Source organism: Aspergillus pseudonomiae (genome assembly GCF_009193645.1).
Source record: "Aspergillus pseudonomiae strain CBS 119388 unplaced genomic scaffold BDV37scaffold_90, whole genome shotgun sequence".
Taxonomy (NCBI): Eukaryota; Fungi; Ascomycota; class Eurotiomycetes; order Eurotiales; family Aspergillaceae; genus Aspergillus; species Aspergillus pseudonomiae.
Window position 1 is genome coordinate 100,131 of NW_022476082.1, and position 21,037 is coordinate 121,167.

The window sequence follows — 21,037 nt, forward strand, 5'->3', positions numbered from 1 at the left end:
GGAGACTTCCATGGATGAATCCAGGTGGTATTTCCTAGTCCCAGTGTTGTATTGTAGCATATCAGGATCGTCAATAATGCCAAGCCAAAAAATACTCTTAATTTTCGTACTGGCTTGGAAGGAGACATTACATGCACGTGGTACCTGCTCTTCGAAATGTGCTGCAGGGTCTATATAGTTTTACTTAGTATAGTTAGACTGCTATTGTTTATACATCCTCCCATCGCAGTTTAGTAAGAGATGTTATCAGAGGCAGCCACAAAAGTGTGCTGAATGCTCTGTCTTCGTACAACGAGGCAAGATGAAATAGATGAAGACGTTTCTACATGTTTGAATAACTCAATGACTTGTATGTAATAACTAAAGGAATTCTGCCTGATGTAATACTACGGAGAGAGCGGTTTTCGGCGCTATAGATATTCCGATCGCTCTGTGCCAAGACATTGCGGCTAAAGCTCATGAACCTCACTGTTACCAAAAAAGACATCGACAACCTATAACTTTTGAAGCTGTGGGCTTGGGAGAGAGAGTTTGTTATCTTTGGCATCAAGGAGTAGGAGAAATACCTTTTTTTTCTCCGTTCCTTCTGCTGAGGAGCCAATCCCAAACCCTCTCGCAACATTAAGCGTCGGGTTACTGACCGCGGAAGGCTACAGGTTAGGGACGATATCCCGCTGCTCTTTGTGCATGCCCCGTGGCATGATAGTTGATAAGGTAAGAGCACACATGTGCATCTGCCCCACAATCAGGTACATCGAATGGTCATAATTTATCATATCCGCAACTTAATTGTCAACGAACTTCTGCTGAAACTCCGCTCTTTCTAGACTTTGGCCATCCAAGGAACTGGCACGCTTTCACGTCCCTGCTCGAACACGATGATATTTGCATAATGAAGGATCCCAATTTAACCACGGAACAGAAAACCACTATGGAGCCCCAAGAAGCGAGCGGTCACGCCGAACCCCGAAAGAACACCACTAAATCCGTCCGCGTGGCCTTCGGTCCGGACCTGGAAACGCATATCCCTCCACGCGATAAGTCCCCGGCGCCTGGACCAGGGCACCACAGATCGTTTACTACCGTGGAGCGGAGGCACCCCCTTGTAACCACTCCTGACAGACCGACGAGTTCGGCAGGGGAAGGCCCAGCTGTCATAGAAGATAACACTCGGTTGATATCTGATCGAGCATCGGATTCGGCACGGCCGTCGACTTTGAAACGGGCTAAAAGTGACTATGGACCAAGACTGGGGCTTGACAAGTCTGCTGCTGGAGAGGACGAAGAGGATTTTGCCATGCGCCATGGATGGCAGGAAGAGTACACTTCGAGCGAATACCTCAAGATCCTACACTCGGTAAGCAGAACAGCGATGTGCTGCCTTAACGGAGTATCCTCTGATAACCCTAGAATTTCTACATGTATTTCACGGAAAAACGCCATGAGACAAACGGCATGCCGAGAGATCCCGTGGGAAGCTGGCCCAGCCAGGACTGGCGTATGAAGGACCGTCTGAAAACCGTTTCTGCTGCCTTGGCCATATGCTTGAACATTGGGGTTGATCCCCCGGACGTGGTCAAGACAAACCCTACAGCTAAGCTCGAATGTTGGGTTGATCCAACATCCACTACTGGTGGCGGGCAGACCAAGATAATGGAGCAGATTGGAAAAAAGCTACAGGAACAATATGAAACACTTAGCTTAAGAACTAGGTACAAGCAATATCTCGACCCATCCGTTGACGAGACGAAAAAGTTTTGCATATCACTACGTCGTAACGCCAAAGACGAGCGAGTTCTTTTCCATTATAACGGCCATGGTGTCCCTTTACCCACCCAGTCTGGCGAAATATGGGTCTTCAACAAAAATTATACTCAATACATCCCGGTGTCCTTGTATGATTTACAGTCCTGGCTTGCAGGCCCCAGCCTTTTCGTTTTCGACGTATCGCATGCTGGGAATATTGTCCAGAATTTCCACACGTTTGTTGAGAAACATGAAAAAGAGAACATCGAAGCAAAGAAGCGGGATCCTAATGTGATCACCCAAAACTATGGGGATTGCATCATTCTGGCCGCGTGCCAGAAGAGCGAGTCGCTTCCAACCAACCCTGACCTCCCCGCAGATCTTTTCACTTGTTGTTTGACGACGCCCATTGAGATCGCCCTGAGATACTTCATCCTCCAGAACCCTCTGCAGAGTAACATATCCATTGATGATTTCCGAGTCCCGGGTCGCTTGCAGGACCGTAGGAGCCCTCTTGGAGAATTAAACTGGATTTTCACTGCTATTACTGACACCATCGCGTGGAATACCTTGCCACGAGCTCTCTTTAAGAAGCTCTTCCGTCAAGATTTAATGGTAGCGGCCCTCTTTAGAAATTTCCTACTTAGCGAACGGATAATGCGCACATATAAGTGTCACCCAATATCGTCGCCTGAACTTCCAGAGACGCACCATCATCCTCTGTGGAAAAGCTGGGATCTAGCAGTTGAAATGGTTCTGGCTCAGCTTCCTGCGCTCATTGATCATGAAGAAGGCCGTAGACAATATGAATATCAGCACTCGACCTTTTTCGCTGAGCAGCTTACTGCCTTTGAGGTGTACTTGTCATCTGGACCGACGGAGAAAAACCCGCCGGATCAGCTACCTATTGTCCTGCAAGTCCTTTTGAGTCAGGCTCACCGATTGAGAGCCTTGATCTTACTCAGTAAATTCCTGGATTTGGGACCCTGGGCCGTCCATCTGGCTTTGAGCATAGGTATCTTCCCTTACGTCGTCAAGCTCCTCCAGTCAGCAGCCCAGGAGCTGAAGCCTGTTATGGTTTTCATATGGGCAAGGATCATGGCGGTCGACCATACAGTCCAGAATGATTTGCTAAAGGACAACGGAATTCACTATTTCATCTCGATTCTCAACCCGTCATCACCCATACCCGTCGGAAATGCTAGTGAACATCGGGCCATGTGTGCTTTCATAGTGTCGATATTTTGCAAGAATTATCCCCAGGGCCAGAATGTGTGCCTTTCCGCAGAACTTTTTGACTCTTGCTTGAGGCATCTGATGGATGTTGAAAATCCTTTGCTACGCCAATGGTCATGTCTTTGCATTAGCATGCTTTGGTCTGACTTCCCTGAGGCAAAGTGGATGGGAATTCGATGCGCGGCACCTGCAAGACTCTGCGAGCTCAATTTTGATCCTGTTCCGGAGGTCCGAGCCGCAATGTTGCATGCCGTGACAACATTTTTGGGTATTCCCGATCTCACAGATCAAGTGGCCCAGATCGAAGAATCATTGGCCATGGCCGTGTTACCAATGGCATCCGATGGTAGTGTACTTGTTCGAAAAGAACTTCTGGTGTTCTTCTCGACTTTCGTGAGACGCTATCAAAACAAATTCCTAGTTGCCGCATACGAAGAGCTACAGGATGAGAAGCAGAGCCTTCTCTCCAAAGTTGAGCAACTGACACCTAAAGGTCATTCCACGGAGGATGCACCGAATGGTTCCGCAAATGGCCCGCTTTCGAGCTACAAGACACAAAAACTGTCTCGTAATTCTACTTTTGGCACTATTTGGAAACAGCTCCTTATCCTTTCTGTTGACCCGCATCCTGACATCGCACAGGATGCAGCTATAATCGTTGATCACATTCATTTGTCCCTTGTGCAATCTCCCATGGCTTCGCTAACTGAGAAAATTCGACAAGAAATAATGGACCTCTCAAATCGAGTGGCCCAGAAGACGCAAGTCCGGGAACGACTCGAGTCGAAGAAGACGGCACCACCACCGACTCCTCCGTCGGTTGCTCCGCCAAAGCAGGAGGGCTATCTTTCGCTGAGTTTGAAGCGGACTGCTAGTGTCGCGGCGTCGCTAAAAAACCTTGCCTTTGGAGGTTCATCAACAGAGCCGCAGTCGTTGCAACTTTCGGCCTCGGATAAGAGTCGCATGCCCATAACGCCACGAGGACGAGCCCCCCCGGAATGGACCCGGCCCCCCGAAGTTAACGACCAAGTTGCCCCTGCGACAGCCTACCACCAAGCTCCAACTCCAACATCCCGCGGGTTCGAACCCAAGGCCCCATCAATCCCCCCTACCGTCCCTTTGATGAGCAGGTTCCTAGATTGGTCCACAGAGGTAATCCCAGAATCTCTCGCTTTGATATGCAAGCAATACAACCAAGATTATAAACAGTTTCTCACCCTTATTCAGTATTTCCGGGAGCCCCAGATGAAACCCAATGAGCCCGATGAACCCGGTAGCGCGGACTACAACGAACGGCTCTGGAGACGAAGCCGCAACGAAAAGATTATCACAGAGACGCAGCCCTTGAAGAGTAAAGCCGGCAGTAGCCGATGGGATAATTCCATAGCCCTTCTTTCTAACAGCAGCCAGCCCCTGAAGATGTGCTTTCATCAGTTCGAGGATCATATCGCCGTTGCGGATGACAAAGATACTATTGCGTAAGTCTGGTGAACTTTGATGTCGTGATTGATACTGACATTCTCTTCTTTCCCAATCAGGATCTGGGACTGGCAAAGCCACAAACGTCTCAATCGGTTCTCTAACGGAAATCCACCAGGGTCAAAGATCAACGAAGTCCGTTACATTAATGAAGATGATCAGGCACTTCTGATGACAGGTTCTTCTGATGGAGTTTTGAAGGTGTTCAGGAATTACGAGTCCACAAGTGATGTCGAGATCGTGACAGCTTTCAGAGCTCTGCCAGAGCTTATTCCTAGTAACCGAAACGCTGGGCTTGTTCTCGATTGGCAACAAGGCCAGGGTAAAGCGCTAGTCGCAGGAGATGTGAAAGTCATACGAGTATGGAATGCTGCGACTGAAGTTTGCACCAATGTAGGTCTCGATGTTAGACATTGTTTATTGGGTGAATGCTGACCTTACATGTTATAGGACATTCCTGCTCGCTCAGGATCATGCATCACTTCTCTGACTTCCGATCAAGTTGCGGGTAATATCTTCGTAGCTGGCTTCGGTGACGGGGCAGTCAGAGTATTCGATCAACGTATCAAGCCCACGACTTCTATGGTTAAAGTATGGCGCGAGCACAAACAGTGGATTACCAATGTCCACATGCAACGGGGTGGTTTGAGAGAGCTGGTGTCTGGTAGTCGGAACGGTGAGATCCGACTTTGGGACCTTCGGATGGATAATCCAATCTCGACGCTGTATGCCACTAAAGATACCTTACGAACGTTGAGCGTTCATGAACACGCTCCAGTATTCATGGTGTATGTGATATACGTGCTGACTTACTTTTGAGTGGATGGCGGACTTGGCTAACTTGAAGCAATTGCAGCGGCACCAACCGCCATGAAGTCAAGACATTCAACGTTGACGGCAGCTATCTGTCGACATTCGAGCCTTACTCGAGTTTCCTCCACCATAACCGCTCTTCTCCGATCGCAAGCACCGCATTCCATCCTCACCGCACTGTTCTCGCCTGCGCTGCTCTTAATGATAACCACATCAATCTGGTTTCCTGCTAGGTCTGACCTGACCTATTCTTACAACTAATCTTGTTCCATTTCCTGGTGATCTATATCTTATCCCTTTCTTAATCTGCTATATCTCAACAGACATACTATACAGCAGAGACGGCGCTTTCGGTCATGATGGTTTCACTCCAGGTTACTTTCTTACACTCGACACGGTTGTCTGATGACCCTTCTGATTTATGGCGTAAGACGGAAGTTTGCAACTTAGCAACCTGGCGCTAGGGCTAATGTTTTCTTGTATTATTGTTTTAATCCTTGTGCTGTCTTGTTTGCCTTCTTGTCTCTAGTTCAATCTGTTATGATCGTATGTATATGGAAGGAACCTAAACAACAGCGAACATGCAGAAAGGATAGCTTAATTCCATTAGGCAGCTATTCTCATATTCAGTCTTTCTTCTACAGCGATGACATCAGCTCCGTGGTTAGAACTGGTGCTGGAAGTTGGAACTGATGAGTATGGCTACAATTCATTTCTTCACGAAACTACTGCGCTTAGTACTCCGCGTTCCCGGTAGTTAGAGAATGGGCGAGCCACCTGGCCAGAGAGAGCATCTCTCCCTCGTACTGGTTGTGCCTCTTGAATGGCATTTCCCCAGTATAACCCTGGATCGTAGGAGACATACATAGTGATTACCATACCAGAGTGGTGGTGACAGTTCCACCACGATCTTTTTCACACCCTGCCCTATTGTATCGGGGTTTAGAAAGGAGACATGTGCCTACAGATAATGCAGATAATGTTGACTTATAGACTTTCCTCTAGCAATAAACAAGCGCACTTGTATTAATCACCTCTTCTCTAGAGGTGACCATGTAGAGAATACTGTGCTGAATGACTATTGGTATTGCATAAAATACCAGTACCTAGAAAGACCTGGACCCTCTTTGGTGAAGGCATCAACAACCTAGGATAGATATATGCCGATAAAGGGAAAAGATCCGATAACGTCCTACTATATAAATACATTCTCAATATCGACAAGTAATACCCACCACTTATAGGAATGAAATTAAGAAGAAGAAGTCCATTGACTCTGTCAACGATCTTCATAGATACCGTCGACGTTATCGATAAAGTGCTAGTGAGGTTCCCCATCCTCGTCATCCCTCATCGGCTATCTTTACCCACCGATCCACACTGTGTATTGGATCAGTGTCCCCAGTGTCTCTAAATTACCTCATGAGGATTCAGGCTTCTTGGCCGGTGATAGTGGTTCTCTGAGAAGTACTTAGAATTTGGGAGATGACCAGCATGCCTGACTCTTTCGCCGTTCTGGTCTATAAATGAAAAGCGTATGTTAGCGGCGCCGACAGTCGATGGTAGACCCTCAAGGTCGACCATGTTAGGTGCTAACAAGGTCTTCCATATTATCGTATCCGAGTGTAGCGGAGTGCGAATGTCTTCTTTTCAATGCCTTGGGTGAGATTGCCACGGAACTCGACATTGTAGCCATCGATAATCTCACGGCTATTGGAGACACTGGGAATTTTACCTGTGACAGGGGGCATCTAGATAGATAATCAGAACAAGGCTGTGAATCGAGGGAAATAGCGGTGTTTTGGGATATCTTACTTTGGTGCTGAGAGTTGATGTTTGTTGCAGTATGCGAGGGAAAAGAGTCGAGTGGATTGTTCAGATTTTTGTTCACTTGTCAGGTCTGGTGGTTGTATTTCAAGCGAAATGGGGGAGATTGTCTACTTGTGTATAGCTCGGGTCTCAGCTCATTTCAATCAAGAGAGGGTGGGCAGCATTCGTTCTTTCTGCGGTCCATTATGTGTTAGTTTCTAGCAGTGGTGGGTGCTCTATTTGTACTGCCACCTGTGGAAACCACCTACATTGCATCTATCAGGACGAATACTGTATAGGTGTGTTGGCCTTGAAGTATCGCAATATACGACTCACCTCTGTGTACTGTGCTTGTATTATAACGGCCTGGAAGAGACAGCAACCCTGAGAGGTAAAGTCAGTTATATGCCACTCCTGTTTGCTTTTACTGAAATCAACCCCGAGTATGAATGATATACGGAGAGGGAGCGAGTCTGTTTTTGCAGAATAGAGTTTCCAAGTATTGTATATTTTTGATCTACTATGGATCAGACTGTAAAGTATTATGCTTATGACTTTCTTTACGACTCAGCAGAAACCTTAGCCGTTGCAACACCCTTCCTTCGCCCATGTTCCGTACTCTTGAGTAAAGCATGCTACTTACTCACAATGAGACTATCAGTAAGGAGTCACTCTCTCTGTCACGTAGAGAAGATGCTCGTTCCAGACAGGGACGTTTCTGAGACCGTGCCCTATACTTATGTGGGCATGGCAGTGCTACGTTGTATTAGTCAACTGTACGAATGCTGGAATATGAGGGCTCTGGGTTGATAACTTACTCCGTGTACTCCTTCTGCGGGTCTCCAACCGACCCCGAGACAATCATTCCTACCTGCACACTCCTTCATACACGCAATGAGGGAGGCGCGATACAGCCATTGTTCCTCACGAGCGCCAACAGTGCGCACACCACACTTTTTCTTGAATTCCTTTCCGTCGATAACGAATGTGTCTTGGGAGCAACTAGAACACATGGCCACCCAGCTGTTCGCTTCGCAGTTCGGATCTATCACCGGGACGGGTTTCGGCGCGGGCACGTTTGCCTGGCACTGGGTCAACTTGGTCTGGAGATCCGCTTTGTCCTTTTCGCATTGACTTGTTGCGGTCGCTGCTTGCTGGCGAAGCTGATCTTTGTCAGCCTCACACTGCTTGCTGGCCTGCTCTGCCATTTGAGCATTCTCTTTGCGGATGGCTTGTTTTTCAGCTTCGCACTTGGACCCGGCCTGGGTGATAGCTTGGTCCTTGTCATCCTGGCACTTCTGCAATATCTGTGCTCCCTGTTGTTTGATCTTATCCTTCTCAGTATTACACTGGGAGGTGGCGGATTCGAGCTGATCCTTGCAGTCATTGACAGGTTCTGGATCCTCGGTGGTTTTCTCGAACAGCAAGAATGTGCCTTTGTTGTGATATGTCTTGTAGCTCTTATTGTTCAATAAGTAGCACTTGGAGCCCACTTTAGACCAGAAACCGGCCTGGCAAGAAGTGTCACGGGCACAAAGCCCGGCGCATTCTTTGGCATTGGCGGCGCCCTTGTGCACCGTTCCATAGCCCACTGTCTCATCTTTAGCATAAGTTCCGCAGGCATAATTCATGACGACATCATCAACGGTGCCCTTGCCCACAGCATCTCGATCAGAGCAGCATGTGTCGAAGCTGGAACCCGACAAGCAATTGGACGAGGCAGCCCAGGTAACCCCAATGCCCGATATAAAGACAAGCAGAGAAGGATTGAGGATCATTGTAGCTTGCAAAGGCTGCAACCGAGAAGAAGGAAAGGGTCAGGCCAGGGAAATAGTTAGCAGAGTGAAAATTGGGTTGGATGAGACGGAAAAATTGGCTCGGTAAACCCTGTTGGCCTGATATACATGTCTTGAGACGACTCCCACTGCGGTCAAGAATGTCAGAGCTGAGTCTGCTTTGGTCCCGCACGTCGCTACCTTGCAAGAAACCGAACAGCCAGCCACAGCAAACTCTGAATCGGTAGTTCACTTTAGTGTTCAATAGACTCCGCCTCTTTCGAAAGCGTCCCGAGCTGAAAAGCAGACCGTGCATGCACATCTTTTCCAGCATTGACACATATCTTCAGACATCCATCCTATGTCAATACCCCTATGATGGGTCTGGATTGATTAACCTTTTGGACACGAAAGATGACGCGTTCATTCTCAAGGGATAGGAAGAGTGCGAGATGCAAGCACGAGGGTGTATGACAATCGGCAAGACTTTCCCAGGTATCTTCAGGACGGCAGTTCATTAAATTTGTGTGGAGACTGGGAAGCGGGGCGGACCGAAGCTGAGCTGAGCTGGCTAGACCCCAAGACGAATCGGATTCCTTTTCCACCGATCTGTTCTGCACACTCCCCAGATTTGGCCGAGCTGAAGTCGATCATATCGAACCTTATGCCCCATGCCCCACCCATTCCAAATATCTCAAAGATCTGACCGGACGGAATGCATGCGGCGCACTTATCCGAGATCTTCCATTCAGCATGTATGAGTATCGCTCTTCGGACGTAGCATTTGCTATGAGTTAGGGTCTCAGGTGCGAACGAGCAGCAGCTATATTAAGGCCCTCCTTCCCTCCGATATGAAAAGCATCTTTTTTCGTAAAGCGCCAGCCCACGTGGTTTCGTTTTGTTTGCCATGATCAACATACGGTCGGCTTCGGTCGCGATCCTGCTGGCGCCTCTGTGTCATGCAATCCTAGCATCAGGCCAGCAGAATGTACTCTCTTCCCCCCGACGCAAGTACACGCTTGATGACATCAAGCCTTTGACCCATGCTGTATCAGGTGAGGTGAAGTGTTGTCCCGAGGGAACCCTGTTCGACGGACAGTCCTGTGTACTAGGTGTGCCTAAGTGCCCGGAGAACACCATCTTCCAGGATGGCAAGTGTGTGTCCGTCTCCAAGCCGGCATGCGCCCCCGGGGAAGAATTCAACGGCCGGGTGTGTGTCACCGAAGTATCTCCTTACTGCCCTCCCCCTACAGTCTTCCAGGATAAGGCTTGTGTGTCCAAGGTGCCCCCCTCGTGCCCCACGGGTTTCGAGGTCCACGGCCAGGTCTGTGTGTCTAAACTGCATCCTACGTGTCCGAATGACGACCGCTTCAATGGCCAGGACTGTGTGAGCTCCCAGGGCCCCACCTGCCCCCAGGATACGACCGAGCTCAGCAATGGTGTATGTGTCAGCAAGAAACAACCGTCCTGTGCCACGGGGAACCAATTCGATTCGACAGTCAAGCGATGTGTGTCTGAGCAGAAGCCCGTCTGTCCTAAGGAAACCGTGCGCAAAGGCCAGAACTGTGTCTCGGTTCATAGCCCAGCCTGTCCTGAAGACACCACCTTCAACCCCAAGACTCAGACCTGTACCCTTACAGAGGACCCCTCCTGCCCACCCGAAGAGGAGTTTGAAAACGGTCAATGCTACTCAACAAGTCAGGCCGAGTGTGATCCCAGTACCCAACTGTCTGTGGACCGTGCTTCCAACACTGCTCGCTGCTGTCCCGCGGGTCTGACTTGGAATGGAGAGGTGTGCCTCATCCCAGTGGATGTGGATGGGAACTGCCCGCCTGGTCTCATCAAGATCGGGGATCGCTGTGAGAAACAAACTGTCACTGTCCCCATCTGCCCCCCGACGTTTAAGCCCCAGGGTAGTCGCTGTGTATCGGTCGAGCCCCCTGAGTGTCCTCCTGACTATACTCGTGACGGCAGCGTGTGCTCTTCATTGGAGAGTCCTCAATGCCCCGAGGGCTACCAGCTCAAGGGCTCTGACTGTATCTCGACCGAAACCCTCGCCTGTCCCGAAGAAACAAAGCTCGAAGGCGAACATTGTGTGAGCATTGACACCCCGATCTGTGAGGGCGACGCACGCTTTGACGGCAACAACTGCGTCGTCACCACCCCCGAATGTGAAACTGGGAAATATTTCAATGGGAAGGACTGTGTTACCATCAACCAGCCTTCTTGCGTCTCCGGTACGATCTTTGACGGACACCGTTGTGTCTCCTCCAACCGTCCTGAGTGTCCCGTCGGCAGCTTGCCCAGCAACGGCACCTGTATCACCAACTCCCGCCCTAGCTGCAAATCCGGATCTGTCCTTGCCGGCAACGACTGTGTCACCGGACCTCCCCAGTGTGACAAGGGTCTCATCTTCGACGGTACTCAGTGTGTCACCATCGACCACCCCACCTGCCCTCCCTTGTACAAGTGGGTCAATGGGGAATGTGTGAACACCGAGATCAAGGGCTGTGAGCCCGGCTACACTTTGCGCAATGGCAAATGTGTCTCCGATGTCCGACCCGAATGTGAGCTCGGTACCAACTTCAACGGCACCGCCTGTGTGGGTGATACTCCTGTATGTCCCCCCGACACCGTATTTGACGGGACCGAGTGTGCCTCGGAGGAGATTCCCGGCTGTCCTCCCGGCCTCAAATTCAACGGCAAGAAGTGTGTTGCCGAAACCGACCCTTCTTGTCCGATCAACACCAAGTGGGATGCTGCTTCCAAGGAGTGTATTGGCGAAAGGCCCCCGCAGTGTCCTCCTGGCCAGGAGTTCAACGGAGAGCACTGTGCTTTGATTGATGGCGAGTGTATGGAGTTCGAGTACTGCCCTGCCCGGTCCTTGGGGGTGATGGTGTTCGATGGTGTCAAGAGGTAAACTCCTTGGACCCAAAGTGTATTTATATAGGATCGGATCCTAGTTGGTCCGGAGATCCGTCCGGAGAAGTCGGGGCTATCCGAATGCCGGGGGCGGGTAGCGTGACTTCAATAGTTAGTATCTAATGTGTTGAACTTGGCGCTGTCCAAAGTATTCACTATATCACTGCTTTGGAAAGGATATCCACAATGATATGATCTGGGAGGCAAAGGAACAAAGTAGGTGAATGAGAAGACCTAGGCAGGATATTTAAACAACAGATAGCCCCGAGATAATCCAGAAGAATCAACCAACTCCTACCTCACATTTTCTACACTAATACTATAGAACTCTCTCCCCTCCCTACTTTTATACAGTATTATTCTTCTTCCTGGTAGTCGCGAAAAGGACGATCTTGGATCCTTGAATTCTGAAATACCCTCAAGGGCTCACCAAAATGTCCATCTCTATTTAAGTAGGGTAGGTTTACATACTAATATATATTTGATTCTTGATTGCCTAGTGTAGTTTATTAGTTAACTATATGTAGAGAGATTATTAATAGAGATACAGTAACGTAATCCACGGGCGAGCGGCCATCCCGGGCGAGCGGCCACTATACTAGAATTCTATGTATCTTCTAGAAATGAAGCTATTCAAAACACCGAAAAATATATATTTCTATAAAAAATTTAAATAGTTTAACGATTAGGATATTGAGTAATTTTATGTCCTAGTATATTACAGCTAGAATACCTTGGTAGAGTATATACACGTTGGTTTTTTACTAGAGCGCCTATATCTACTAAAGTAGTAGTTATAGACTCTATAGTAGAATTTTTGTTTTGTATAAGCTTCTAAGCTTTTTAAATTAAAGCGCCTAATTTTATAGGTAGCTGTCTAGTAGAGCGCTTTTTCTTTTTAAGTATTTTTTTATACGCGGTATATAGTTCCCTGGCTTTCTACTTTATAATAGTAGTTTTATTTAAAGCTTATTTATAATTTTTGAAAAGTTGCTTTATTACAATCTTAGTAGGTAAATTAGGGCTTTTTATATAAGCTTTAAATAATTTTTTTAATATAATTTCCTGCTTTTGTAGTTATTTTAAATTATAAGATATTTTAAATACTAAATTAGTAGATCTACTACTAGATCTACTATCTGGAGATATTACTTTCAATTAAATATTTAGCTGAAATAATACGCGTTTAAAATTAAAAGGAATAAGATTAGTAGTTAAGAAACCGCTGTAAATATTACTAGTAATATATATTTAAGCTTTTATTTAAGAAAAGGCTTTAAAAAAATTAAATTTATTAATATAGTTAAAGCTTAATCTTATTTTATTTTTAATTAGCTGTCCGTACGCGCGTTTTAGAGGGTTAAAGTAGTCTATATTAAGTGGTTGAAGTAGATAAGATAAGTACGCAGGTATATAGAGTAGTATAATATTATTTTAATTGTATATATTATTAAATTAAGATATTAAATAATTATTATGATTATCGAGTATTAAAAGCTAATATTAATTAACTATATAATTAGTAGTAAAAGGTATAAATAGCTACTATAGTTAACGTAGATTTATTTTATTAATAGTTTAGCTATTTGTACTCGTTTTTATATGCTAATTTAATAGTAGATTTATCTTGTACTAGCTTTTAATATAGACTTTACCTTTAAAAATAAGGTAAAATAAAAAAAACTCTTTAAAGTTAATATATTTAATAGAAGTAACCTATTCCTAGTTCTTTAATTATAAAAGAAAAGGTCTACTAGTTAACTCAACCTAAGTAATTACTTTAATAATAGATATTAAGTTTATTATAAAGCCAATTTTATTAAAATTATAGATATTATTTAATTGAATACTCTATTTAACGATGAAACAGTTAGACAGTGGCCAAAAACGGCAGCACTTGACGCCGTTTTGTGAGTCTCCCTAACCAGCTCCGGTCTTGGCACGACATATCCTTAATACCACGGCCAACCGTCTCTACCACCACACCACGCTTTGGTTGATCTTGGCCCACCCCTGTTACTGGCTATTCTTTACTCCATTAACCCATGATGATGCCGCCACCAGAGGGCTTCTTGTCGCTGAGGCAAATCCCTGCATGTCTCTGAAGAGAGCTAGGATAGGCTCCCCTATTCTGTCGTGTTTAATTCTTTAAATGCTGCCACTGCCATGGCTATCTTAAACGTTCTTTTCCCTCGCTTATCAGCGAGTTGTACATTGTCTACTGTCTGCTCTAATATATCAGAGAATCCCGGTCCTTCTTAATTATTTCTGTATTTGATCTATCTTTATTCTTGCTTACATTCTCGGCCATGCGGCATTCCACTCGAGCGGCCGAGTCTGACAATGACAGCCACTCCGGCACTGATGTATCGGATGTCTTCTCGGATGATGGGAACGATAATTCCTCAGAAAGTGGATCCGAAGCAAATAGCGGTGACAACGATTCTGATGATTCGGATGCAGATTCCATTATAGACGATGGGGAGGCCCAGGAGTTTTCTGCTGAACACTACCTCCAAGAGGCTGAGTGCTTCGATATTTCGCGGCTTCGACAGAAACGATATAGTCCGCGCACCCAGGAAAAATTGGATAAGGCCCGAGAGTATTGGGAATGGTATGAAGTATTTAATGAATTAGTTGCTTTATTACTAACTGCCAGCGCGCTTTGGTAGTTTCTGTCGTGATAGCAAGTATGATCCGGTGGAACGCTTTCATTGGCTGGCAGACTCGGAGGAGACGGTGCGATTTTTGAAGGCTTTCTTCTCCTGGAGATGCGATCGCCGACGGGGAAAGAAGGGCCGCAAATCCCCTGGGATTAAATATAAGAGCTCATTAGAGACATTTTGGAAGTGGTGGCATTTGGTTTATAAGGCAGAGGTTGGCCAAGGGCTTAGCAAGGACACCACTGTGAAGATTTTAGATGTAAGCAACTGAGATACGACGAGCTTGCTGGCGAAGGTAAGGCTAACTCTTTATAGGTGCTGGCAATCATTGCAGAAGAGAAAAGGCTTCTGCTCGGACGCCGCCCGAAAGCCACGATGTACATCGAGGATGTGGCCGAGTTCGCTCGCGTACTTCTATCCACCACGGAGATGACTTTTGAATGTGGTTGGCTTCGCGTACAAGTGCTCCTCTACTGCCAGCTGGCAGCTATCACAGGAAGCCGCCCTGGGGCTCTATTGAACCTACGCTATCGGAACCTCTTATTAACCTTGATCCGGGATCCGGAGGGAGGACGTCCTCGATTATTTGTATATCTGACCCCGGAGTTTACTAAGACCTTCTTAGGTGAGAAGGAGCCGTAAGTTCGCACTGGCATCGTTCTGGCTGACGTATTGGGCCGGTCATATGGCGGACCATTGCTAACTGTGTAAACTAGGAATACATTTCCTATCCCAGAAATCATCTTTGACCCGTCCTTAGTCCTTAGTCCGCACGTATTTCTTCTTGGTATGCTGTTTCGTATCAAAGCATTCAAGAGTTTCTCGACCAATGGGCCCGTGCTGGACTGTCCAGAAAATCTGTATGCTGTTGGTGTTCTAGGAGGTCTCGGACAGCAAGAGCTAAAACTAAAAGATGAGATTCTCGATCAATTCGTGTTCTGCCAAGCAGTGCGCGAGGCAGATGGCTTTCGAATTGCCTTGGAGGAACAACTCACGGATGGGTTTCTGCGATACCGAATGAAACGTGGGGGTGAGATTACTGGTTTCGAGCAGGTCACGAAGCCATATGGTCTCCGTTACGGAGCTGCTAAAGCGTTCAATGACAGCCGTGAGTGATCATTAATGTCAAGAACTGCTTGAGTCCGGAGTAATATCACTAATCTTTCTTACTGGACAGCGGACGTTACCAATGAGCTGCAGAATGTGATGTTGCAACATGCCAGCATTAATACTTTCGTAAAGCACTATAGCGTGGGCATCCACGTCGATGCCCAGGCGATCGTTCGGGGACTGCCAGCTGCGAAACAACTATTACGGTTCGCTGCCTCTATGAGTCGTTCAATTGACCCCCGGCGACCATATAAGCTGGATGATACGAGCTGTGTCAACGAAGTTCCATGTGTGGCTGTTTTGAAGAAACATTGCCAAGTAAGGAAGGGCAACCTAGACCAGATGAAGCTGGCTTTTGAGACGGCGAAACAGGCTTTTGAGAAAACCTTTGGGGTTTACCAACAAGGAAAGAAAATGGTCAAGAAATTGTCACAGCCTGCTCATCTGGCACTCAGAGACATACACCGACATGAAAGACAATACACTCGCGCAGTCAGGAAATACAACGAGGCCCAACGTAAGTATCGGAATGAATGGCAACGACAACGTAACCGCCTGATACGAGAGAATCTGGAGCGATATAAGAATGAGCAACCAGTCATCGATGTTGAACGGCAGCTTGCAGGAAGACTTGTGGATGAAGAAGTGATGGAGGCGTTGCAGCGTACTGGATATATGACCCCGCAACATATGACGCTTATCGACACTGTTCTCACCATGCCGGGTGTTACTGTTGAACAGGAATATAAGCGCCGGATTTCTGCGATCAATGCAGTTATTGCCTTCTGTGATGTGCAGGAGGGATATCCCACTAGACAACCAAATGCGAACAAAAAACGTCGCGCTACTGACGGGTTGCCGCCTACTTCTGCGAGAAGACAGGGATCTCCGCGGGTGGATGATGTTGATACTGCTTTCCGTCAGGCAATGGCGTCAGTTTGCATCAAATCTGCAGGCGAGAGGCCGACAATTTGCTTTTTATGTGTTGCAAATTCCAAGCTTCCCGCTATGGAGCGATTGAGGGTGTATAGTACTCCCGGATCTCTCACCCGGCACTTTATTGATAAGCACATCAAACGTTTCCCGAAGGATGTGCGCGTCCGATGTAATGTCTGCAATGAGGATCTGCTGCATAAGTCAGTATTAATGAATCACGCGGAGCAAGTACATGGAATTGTCTCTCGCCGGCCGTTGTCTTCTCTGGGCCCAATTTAGTTTTTATTATCTACTGCATGGAAAGTCGCTACAGATCGAGCTTGCTTACCTTTTCCTCATTACTATAGAAAGCAAAGATCCGTGCCTACACCGTAACCCGCCTCAAATGCATAGGTACCCCGCGCTAACTCTTAGAAGCAAGTAAGTGACATAATTTCTTTAACTATTCATGTACTTCAGAGATAATATCAATTCCACATGATCTAGGGTATATTTACGCTCAGGTCATCACTTTAAAAAATGTATTACATCGATGTTTATGTGACTCATGACATTTATGATACGATGCTTTGGTGCACATCCATATTCATGCATGTTATTAGAACACATAATTCTTTACCTTTCCATATTATATAATGTTTCTATCTATCGTTTCAGGGCTACAAGTACAAAGCGTGCGTACTCTAGTATATGAAACTGTAGCCTGGATATTTTCGGTGTCCAAGACAATGGTTGGTGGAGGCACCACCACGCGCGATACATCCCCTATAGATGTCCACAAATCAACCACTACCGGAACTTAAGAAGCCTGATCTACCCATATGCTCTAGCAGCGGGGTACACGTAACTTTCTGCTCTGATATCAAGGTTCGTGTTAATATTTAGGAATTATATCGAGCAGCGATCTCCTGCCAAGTGACCTGTTTGGGCCTCGGATAGTACGTCGCCTAAGTTAATTAGATTCTCACGTCCGACAGGGTTAATAAATCCACCTACTAGCTGCTCTTTTGATGGCGACCAGGCTCCGTCTGAATTGAAATAGACAATCTCGCCGCTATGTCTCAATCGAATTGTCAAGGAAATATCCGCGTCGCACTCCTGGCAATATTCATATGCCTTGAGAAACAGCTGAGTCTTCCGTCGGTTTCGTTGTTGGCACCTTGACTTGGCACTATTCGATCGCCGGTGCCGGATAGTCCGTATTTTGGTCGTCATGATATGAATCGAGAGCAAGAGTCGTTTGCGGACCCTCAGCGTAATTAACAGAATTTCAATCAATGCAGACGGAACTTTTGGTTGCTGTTGGACACTGGTGTGTTACCACATTTTAAATAAGCGCCAAAGGCCACTGTTCTGGTTTCGGGCCACGGATTTCAATTCTGCAAACCATGGCCAATAATTCTCTCTCTCCGTCTCCCTTTTTTCTTTTCTTTTCTTTTCTTTATTTTTTCTCCTCTCTTAAAATTGTCACAGGCCGCTTTCGTGTTTAAGGATGAAAGATAATTTATGCATTTCCAAATGTGAATACCATTATTCTGCCCTTTTATCTACCTTCATCATAGTAATTTAAGGCGGCATTTAAAAGATTTTATATAAAGACAAAGTTCATGTAGAGTATTGATTTTCCATTGTCAAGGGCGCCAGGCGATTATGAATACAACAATTTAAATAATAAGATCCTCACTTAGATAAATTATATATCGCTGACCTTCTGTATAGAGCCAGTCTTGCTTCAGAGTAAGACAGCCGTGGGAGATATTTTAAAACACAAGCTACCAGCGACCCAAAGGGTTACAGATACGACTATATTAGTAGTGATATGACTCTATCCTTACTCCTAAGTAATAAGTTCACCAGAGAACAGTATATAGCATTCCAAAAAAGCATTCAGATAAACTTTTGTCTGGCTTGATAGTTGCCCGTTTCTCTTCTATGTATTTAGTCTTGATTAGTTACATTTATTTCTACTCATTTTGAGGTCGATTTCAAACGCGAAGGTGGGATAGGTGCCTTATACACGTAGTCAAAATCTGTGCCACTGTCGTCGCCTTTAGGGGAAAGCGTTTTATTAGCTGATATGATATCTCCTATATCCTTAACACAAATAGTGTATTCGATTGTATTAGTTCCAGAAGATGCAACTTGTCAGGCCCTTCTCATGAGAGTAAAACAACGACTAAATAAAGGCAAGAGAAACAAAGGTGTTCCGTAAGTTTAGGAGCCCCTCAACACTGAAGCGTGCTAATAGGTCAAAGGCCAATCTTTACGTACACAGAACGGAATGACAATCTCGGGCTCTGTGTAATCCAAGATATACTAGAATACGCCTTCTGTGATGGTGCTTTTGCCAGTGATCGTATCAAGGAACCCCGAGATATCTGGCGATATACACATGTCCCAGCCCATCGGCTGAGCACCCCTATACATTTTAAAGAGAGTGTCCAGGAAATCCCCATATACCGCCGCGCTGTGAAAGATTCCGAGGGTAAATGGATTACCCACCCCACTCAAGCTTTACCATACAGTCGAGCACAGGAATATGAAATCTCCACCAGCAAGTCAGCACGGCACAAGAACCCTGGTTCTTTATATAAATACCGAAAAGCAGCAGCAGCTAAATTAAGTAAGCAACACCCCTTATATCTTGTTATATTTCCTAGCCGGTATCTTTAGGACACCTAGATGAGCACTCTCGGAATGTTATTATGGGCCATAAGAGAAGTGGAACCTTCGCATACTACGTTCAGGTTCAGGACGACACTCAGTCTGCCTTCATGGAGACCCCTTCGAGAGACGCGCTGATTAAACTCTCTACTAACTCAGGTTTAACGCGGGATGCATCTGCACCTCAGGAGCTGAGCCCTCAGCTAAAGCAAAAGCTTGAAAAGGACCCGGAGCTTATTAGGCTGCAACACGAACGCGATTCGCTTCGAGGCCAGTTGATATCTATGTATCACCAGTTACATAAGGGTCGAGAAACGGACTTATATCGGAGTTTCAAGGAAGCACAGAACAGAGTCCGGGCGAAAAGGAAGAAGCTTCATCAGTCCGCCAAAGATGAGCAATATAGTCAGTTCTTCGAGAGTATTGGAAATCGGATTATTGAACATAATTACCAAGGCGAGCCGATTAAGTTTGAATATGACACCTCACATGTGGTACCGGAGAGAAGAGCCCTCGCAGAGCTTGAGTTTAAAAACAGAGATGTGGACAATATCAACGATGCAGAACTGGTCGAGGACCGTATCCGCTCTCTTGAGTTGCGCATAGCTCTGCACCAGCTTGATGTTCCGATAGCATTGCAGAAGCGAATCCGCTTCGACCAGCCTCCAGCGGCAAGGGTGTCTGAGAATACTCCTCCGTCTCCATTGAGTTACAGTGGGCTCGAGTGCCCAGTTTGCCTTGGTCGCTCTGGCATTCACGCTAGAGCAAAAGCATATCAATACGCTCGAAAGGATACACTACAAAGACACTTTACAACACATAAGCTACCGGCAAAATTTCCGAAAGGTCGCACGTGCGACTACCCTGGTTGTGATGTAGTTTTATACTGACTTCCAAGATATAAATTCCACCAGAATACAGTGCATAACATTCATTTATAGGCACTGGTGTGATAGTTGCCCGCCTCTGTTTGTATGTATTTAGCTTCAAAATAATGACTAATTATCTATTTCTATGTATTTTAAGACCGATTTCAAGCGCAAAGACCAGGTCGATAGTTAAATTACATACGTAGCCAAAATCTGTATTGCTTTCGCTCTCAGGGTGATGGTTTTATTTTCTAAAATGACATCTCTTACATTCTTAGCACCCGAATCTATTCAACTATATTAGTTCCTAGCTATATAACGAGTACACTGGGATGACAAAATTCGCAGAGAAAGCACGATAGTTAACCAGCTAGATATAACTCAGCACCTACACAATTATATGCCATCAAGTTCAGCAAGAATAACGTAAAGATACTGCCGCAATTTGAAAAAATAGAGAGTTGACAGGACTTGTAATGCATTGGAAATGATAGTTGGGCTTCCCTGATATTGATTTTCTTCAATCTACTTAGTATCTGTAGGAGTGGCCTGGGAAGGATAGCAATTTATCGATCTAGTGGCTAGATGGCTCATGACTATCGGGCGGCCTGGTGAACGGTGACTTGGCAAAGGATGAGGCTGGTTTGAAAATTGGTTTTGTGAGCCATGATAGGTCGCGGAATGAAGACGGCTTTTCGAATGAAGGGCGATTGTTTGTTGTTGGTAGACCAAACGCTGTTTTGGAGGACGATGGTAACTGGCCGATCCCCAGCGGCGAGGGATTGTCTAGAGATAAGGGCTGACCCAAAGGCGACGGCTGGCCAAACACTGGTTTTCCGACCTCCAGTAGTGGTGCATTGTCTAGAGGCAAGGGTTGACCCAAAGGCGATGACTTAAACGGTGACCCTTTATATGCTGCTCCTTGGTTGTCAAGCGATACAGGATGGCCGAATGATGCTTGGCCGGATGAGAAAGCCGAAGGCCGGCCCAACGGTGATCGGAATGGTGACTCGCT

General features: G+C 46.3%; 7 protein-coding genes across 7 annotated transcripts in view; 4 read left to right on the forward strand and 3 right to left on the reverse strand.

Annotated features, from left to right (window-relative positions):
* Positions 1–892: 892 nt before the first annotated feature.
* BDV37DRAFT_275030 (ubiquitin-binding TORC1 subunit KOG1) lies at positions 893–5,507 on the forward strand (the record flags this gene model as incomplete). Its single annotated transcript, XM_032085327.1, has 6 exons — positions 893–1,357; positions 1,411–4,134; positions 4,192–4,460; positions 4,521–4,854; positions 4,912–5,249; positions 5,318–5,507. 6 exons carry the CDS (start codon positions 893–895, stop codon positions 5,505–5,507), a joined length of 4,320 nt encoding a protein of 1,439 aa, XP_031937083.1.
* A 2,112-nt stretch (positions 5,508–7,619) lies between these two features.
* BDV37DRAFT_226250 (cell envelope integrity protein TolA) lies at positions 7,620–9,110 on the reverse strand. The gene is made up of 2 exons (XM_032080263.1): positions 7,902–9,110; positions 7,620–7,839 (listed from the first exon to the last, which is right to left on the reverse strand). The coding sequence occupies exons 1-2, from the start codon at positions 8,859–8,861 to the stop codon at positions 7,741–7,743; spliced, it is 1,059 nt and encodes a 352-aa protein (XP_031937084.1). The 5' UTR covers positions 8,862–9,110; the 3' UTR covers positions 7,620–7,740.
* A 543-nt stretch (positions 9,111–9,653) lies between these two features.
* Positions 9,654–11,778, forward strand: BDV37DRAFT_297532 (uncharacterized protein; the record flags this gene model as incomplete). Its single annotated transcript, XM_032090343.1, has 1 exon — positions 9,654–11,778. The coding sequence occupies exon 1, from the start codon at positions 9,766–9,768 to the stop codon at positions 11,776–11,778; it is 2,013 nt and encodes a 670-aa protein (XP_031937085.1). The 5' UTR covers positions 9,654–9,765.
* A 2,102-nt stretch (positions 11,779–13,880) lies between these two features.
* Positions 13,881–16,897, forward strand: BDV37DRAFT_259663 (DUF3435 domain-containing protein). The gene is made up of 5 exons (XM_032083159.1): positions 13,881–14,394; positions 14,453–14,702; positions 14,759–15,081; positions 15,160–15,551; positions 15,621–16,897. The coding sequence occupies exons 1-5, from the start codon at positions 14,090–14,092 to the stop codon at positions 16,766–16,768; spliced, it is 2,418 nt and encodes an 805-aa protein (XP_031937086.1). The 5' UTR covers positions 13,881–14,089; the 3' UTR covers positions 16,769–16,897.
* Positions 16,898–17,370: 473 nt separating this feature from the next.
* On the reverse strand, positions 17,371–17,704 carry BDV37DRAFT_275035 (uncharacterized protein; the record flags this gene model as incomplete). Its single annotated transcript, XM_032085328.1, has 2 exons — positions 17,371–17,436; positions 17,486–17,704. The coding sequence occupies 2 exons, from the start codon at positions 17,702–17,704 to the stop codon at positions 17,371–17,373; spliced, it is 285 nt and encodes a 94-aa protein (XP_031937087.1).
* A 1,490-nt stretch (positions 17,705–19,194) lies between these two features.
* On the forward strand, positions 19,195–20,043 carry BDV37DRAFT_287298 (uncharacterized protein; the record flags this gene model as incomplete). Its single annotated transcript, XM_032088077.1, has 1 exon — positions 19,195–20,043. One exon carries the CDS (start codon positions 19,195–19,197, stop codon positions 20,041–20,043), a length of 849 nt encoding a protein of 282 aa, XP_031937088.1.
* A 321-nt stretch (positions 20,044–20,364) lies between these two features.
* Positions 20,365–21,037, reverse strand: part of BDV37DRAFT_259664 (uncharacterized protein) — a gene marked incomplete at its 5' end in the record, with an annotated part of 819 nt that continues 146 nt past the window's right edge. The window contains one exon of the mRNA XM_032083160.1: positions 20,365–21,035. Within this exon, the coding sequence (XP_031937089.1) occupies positions 20,597–21,034 (438 nt within the window). The remainder of the gene's footprint in view (positions 21,036–21,037) is intronic.

Bases quoted from the DNA above. Each gene is read 5' to 3' on its own strand.
- BDV37DRAFT_226250 (XM_032080263.1), bottom strand. From the start codon at position 8,861: ATGATCCTCAATCCTTCTCTGCTTGTCTTTATATCGGGCATTGGGGTT. The intron at 7,840-7,901 runs GTAAGTTATCAA...AATACAACGTAG, and splicing joins CCGCAGAAGGAGTACACGGA to CACTGCCATGCCCACATAAG.
- BDV37DRAFT_259663 (XM_032083159.1), top strand. From the start codon at position 14,090: ATGCGGCATTCCACTCGAGCGGCCGAGTCTGACAATGACAGCCACTCC. The intron at 15,082-15,159 runs GTAAGTTCGCAC...TGTGTAAACTAG, and splicing joins TTCTTAGGTGAGAAGGAGCC to GAATACATTTCCTATCCCAG. The intron at 15,552-15,620 runs GTGAGTGATCAT...CTTACTGGACAG, and splicing joins TAAAGCGTTCAATGACAGCC to CGGACGTTACCAATGAGCTG.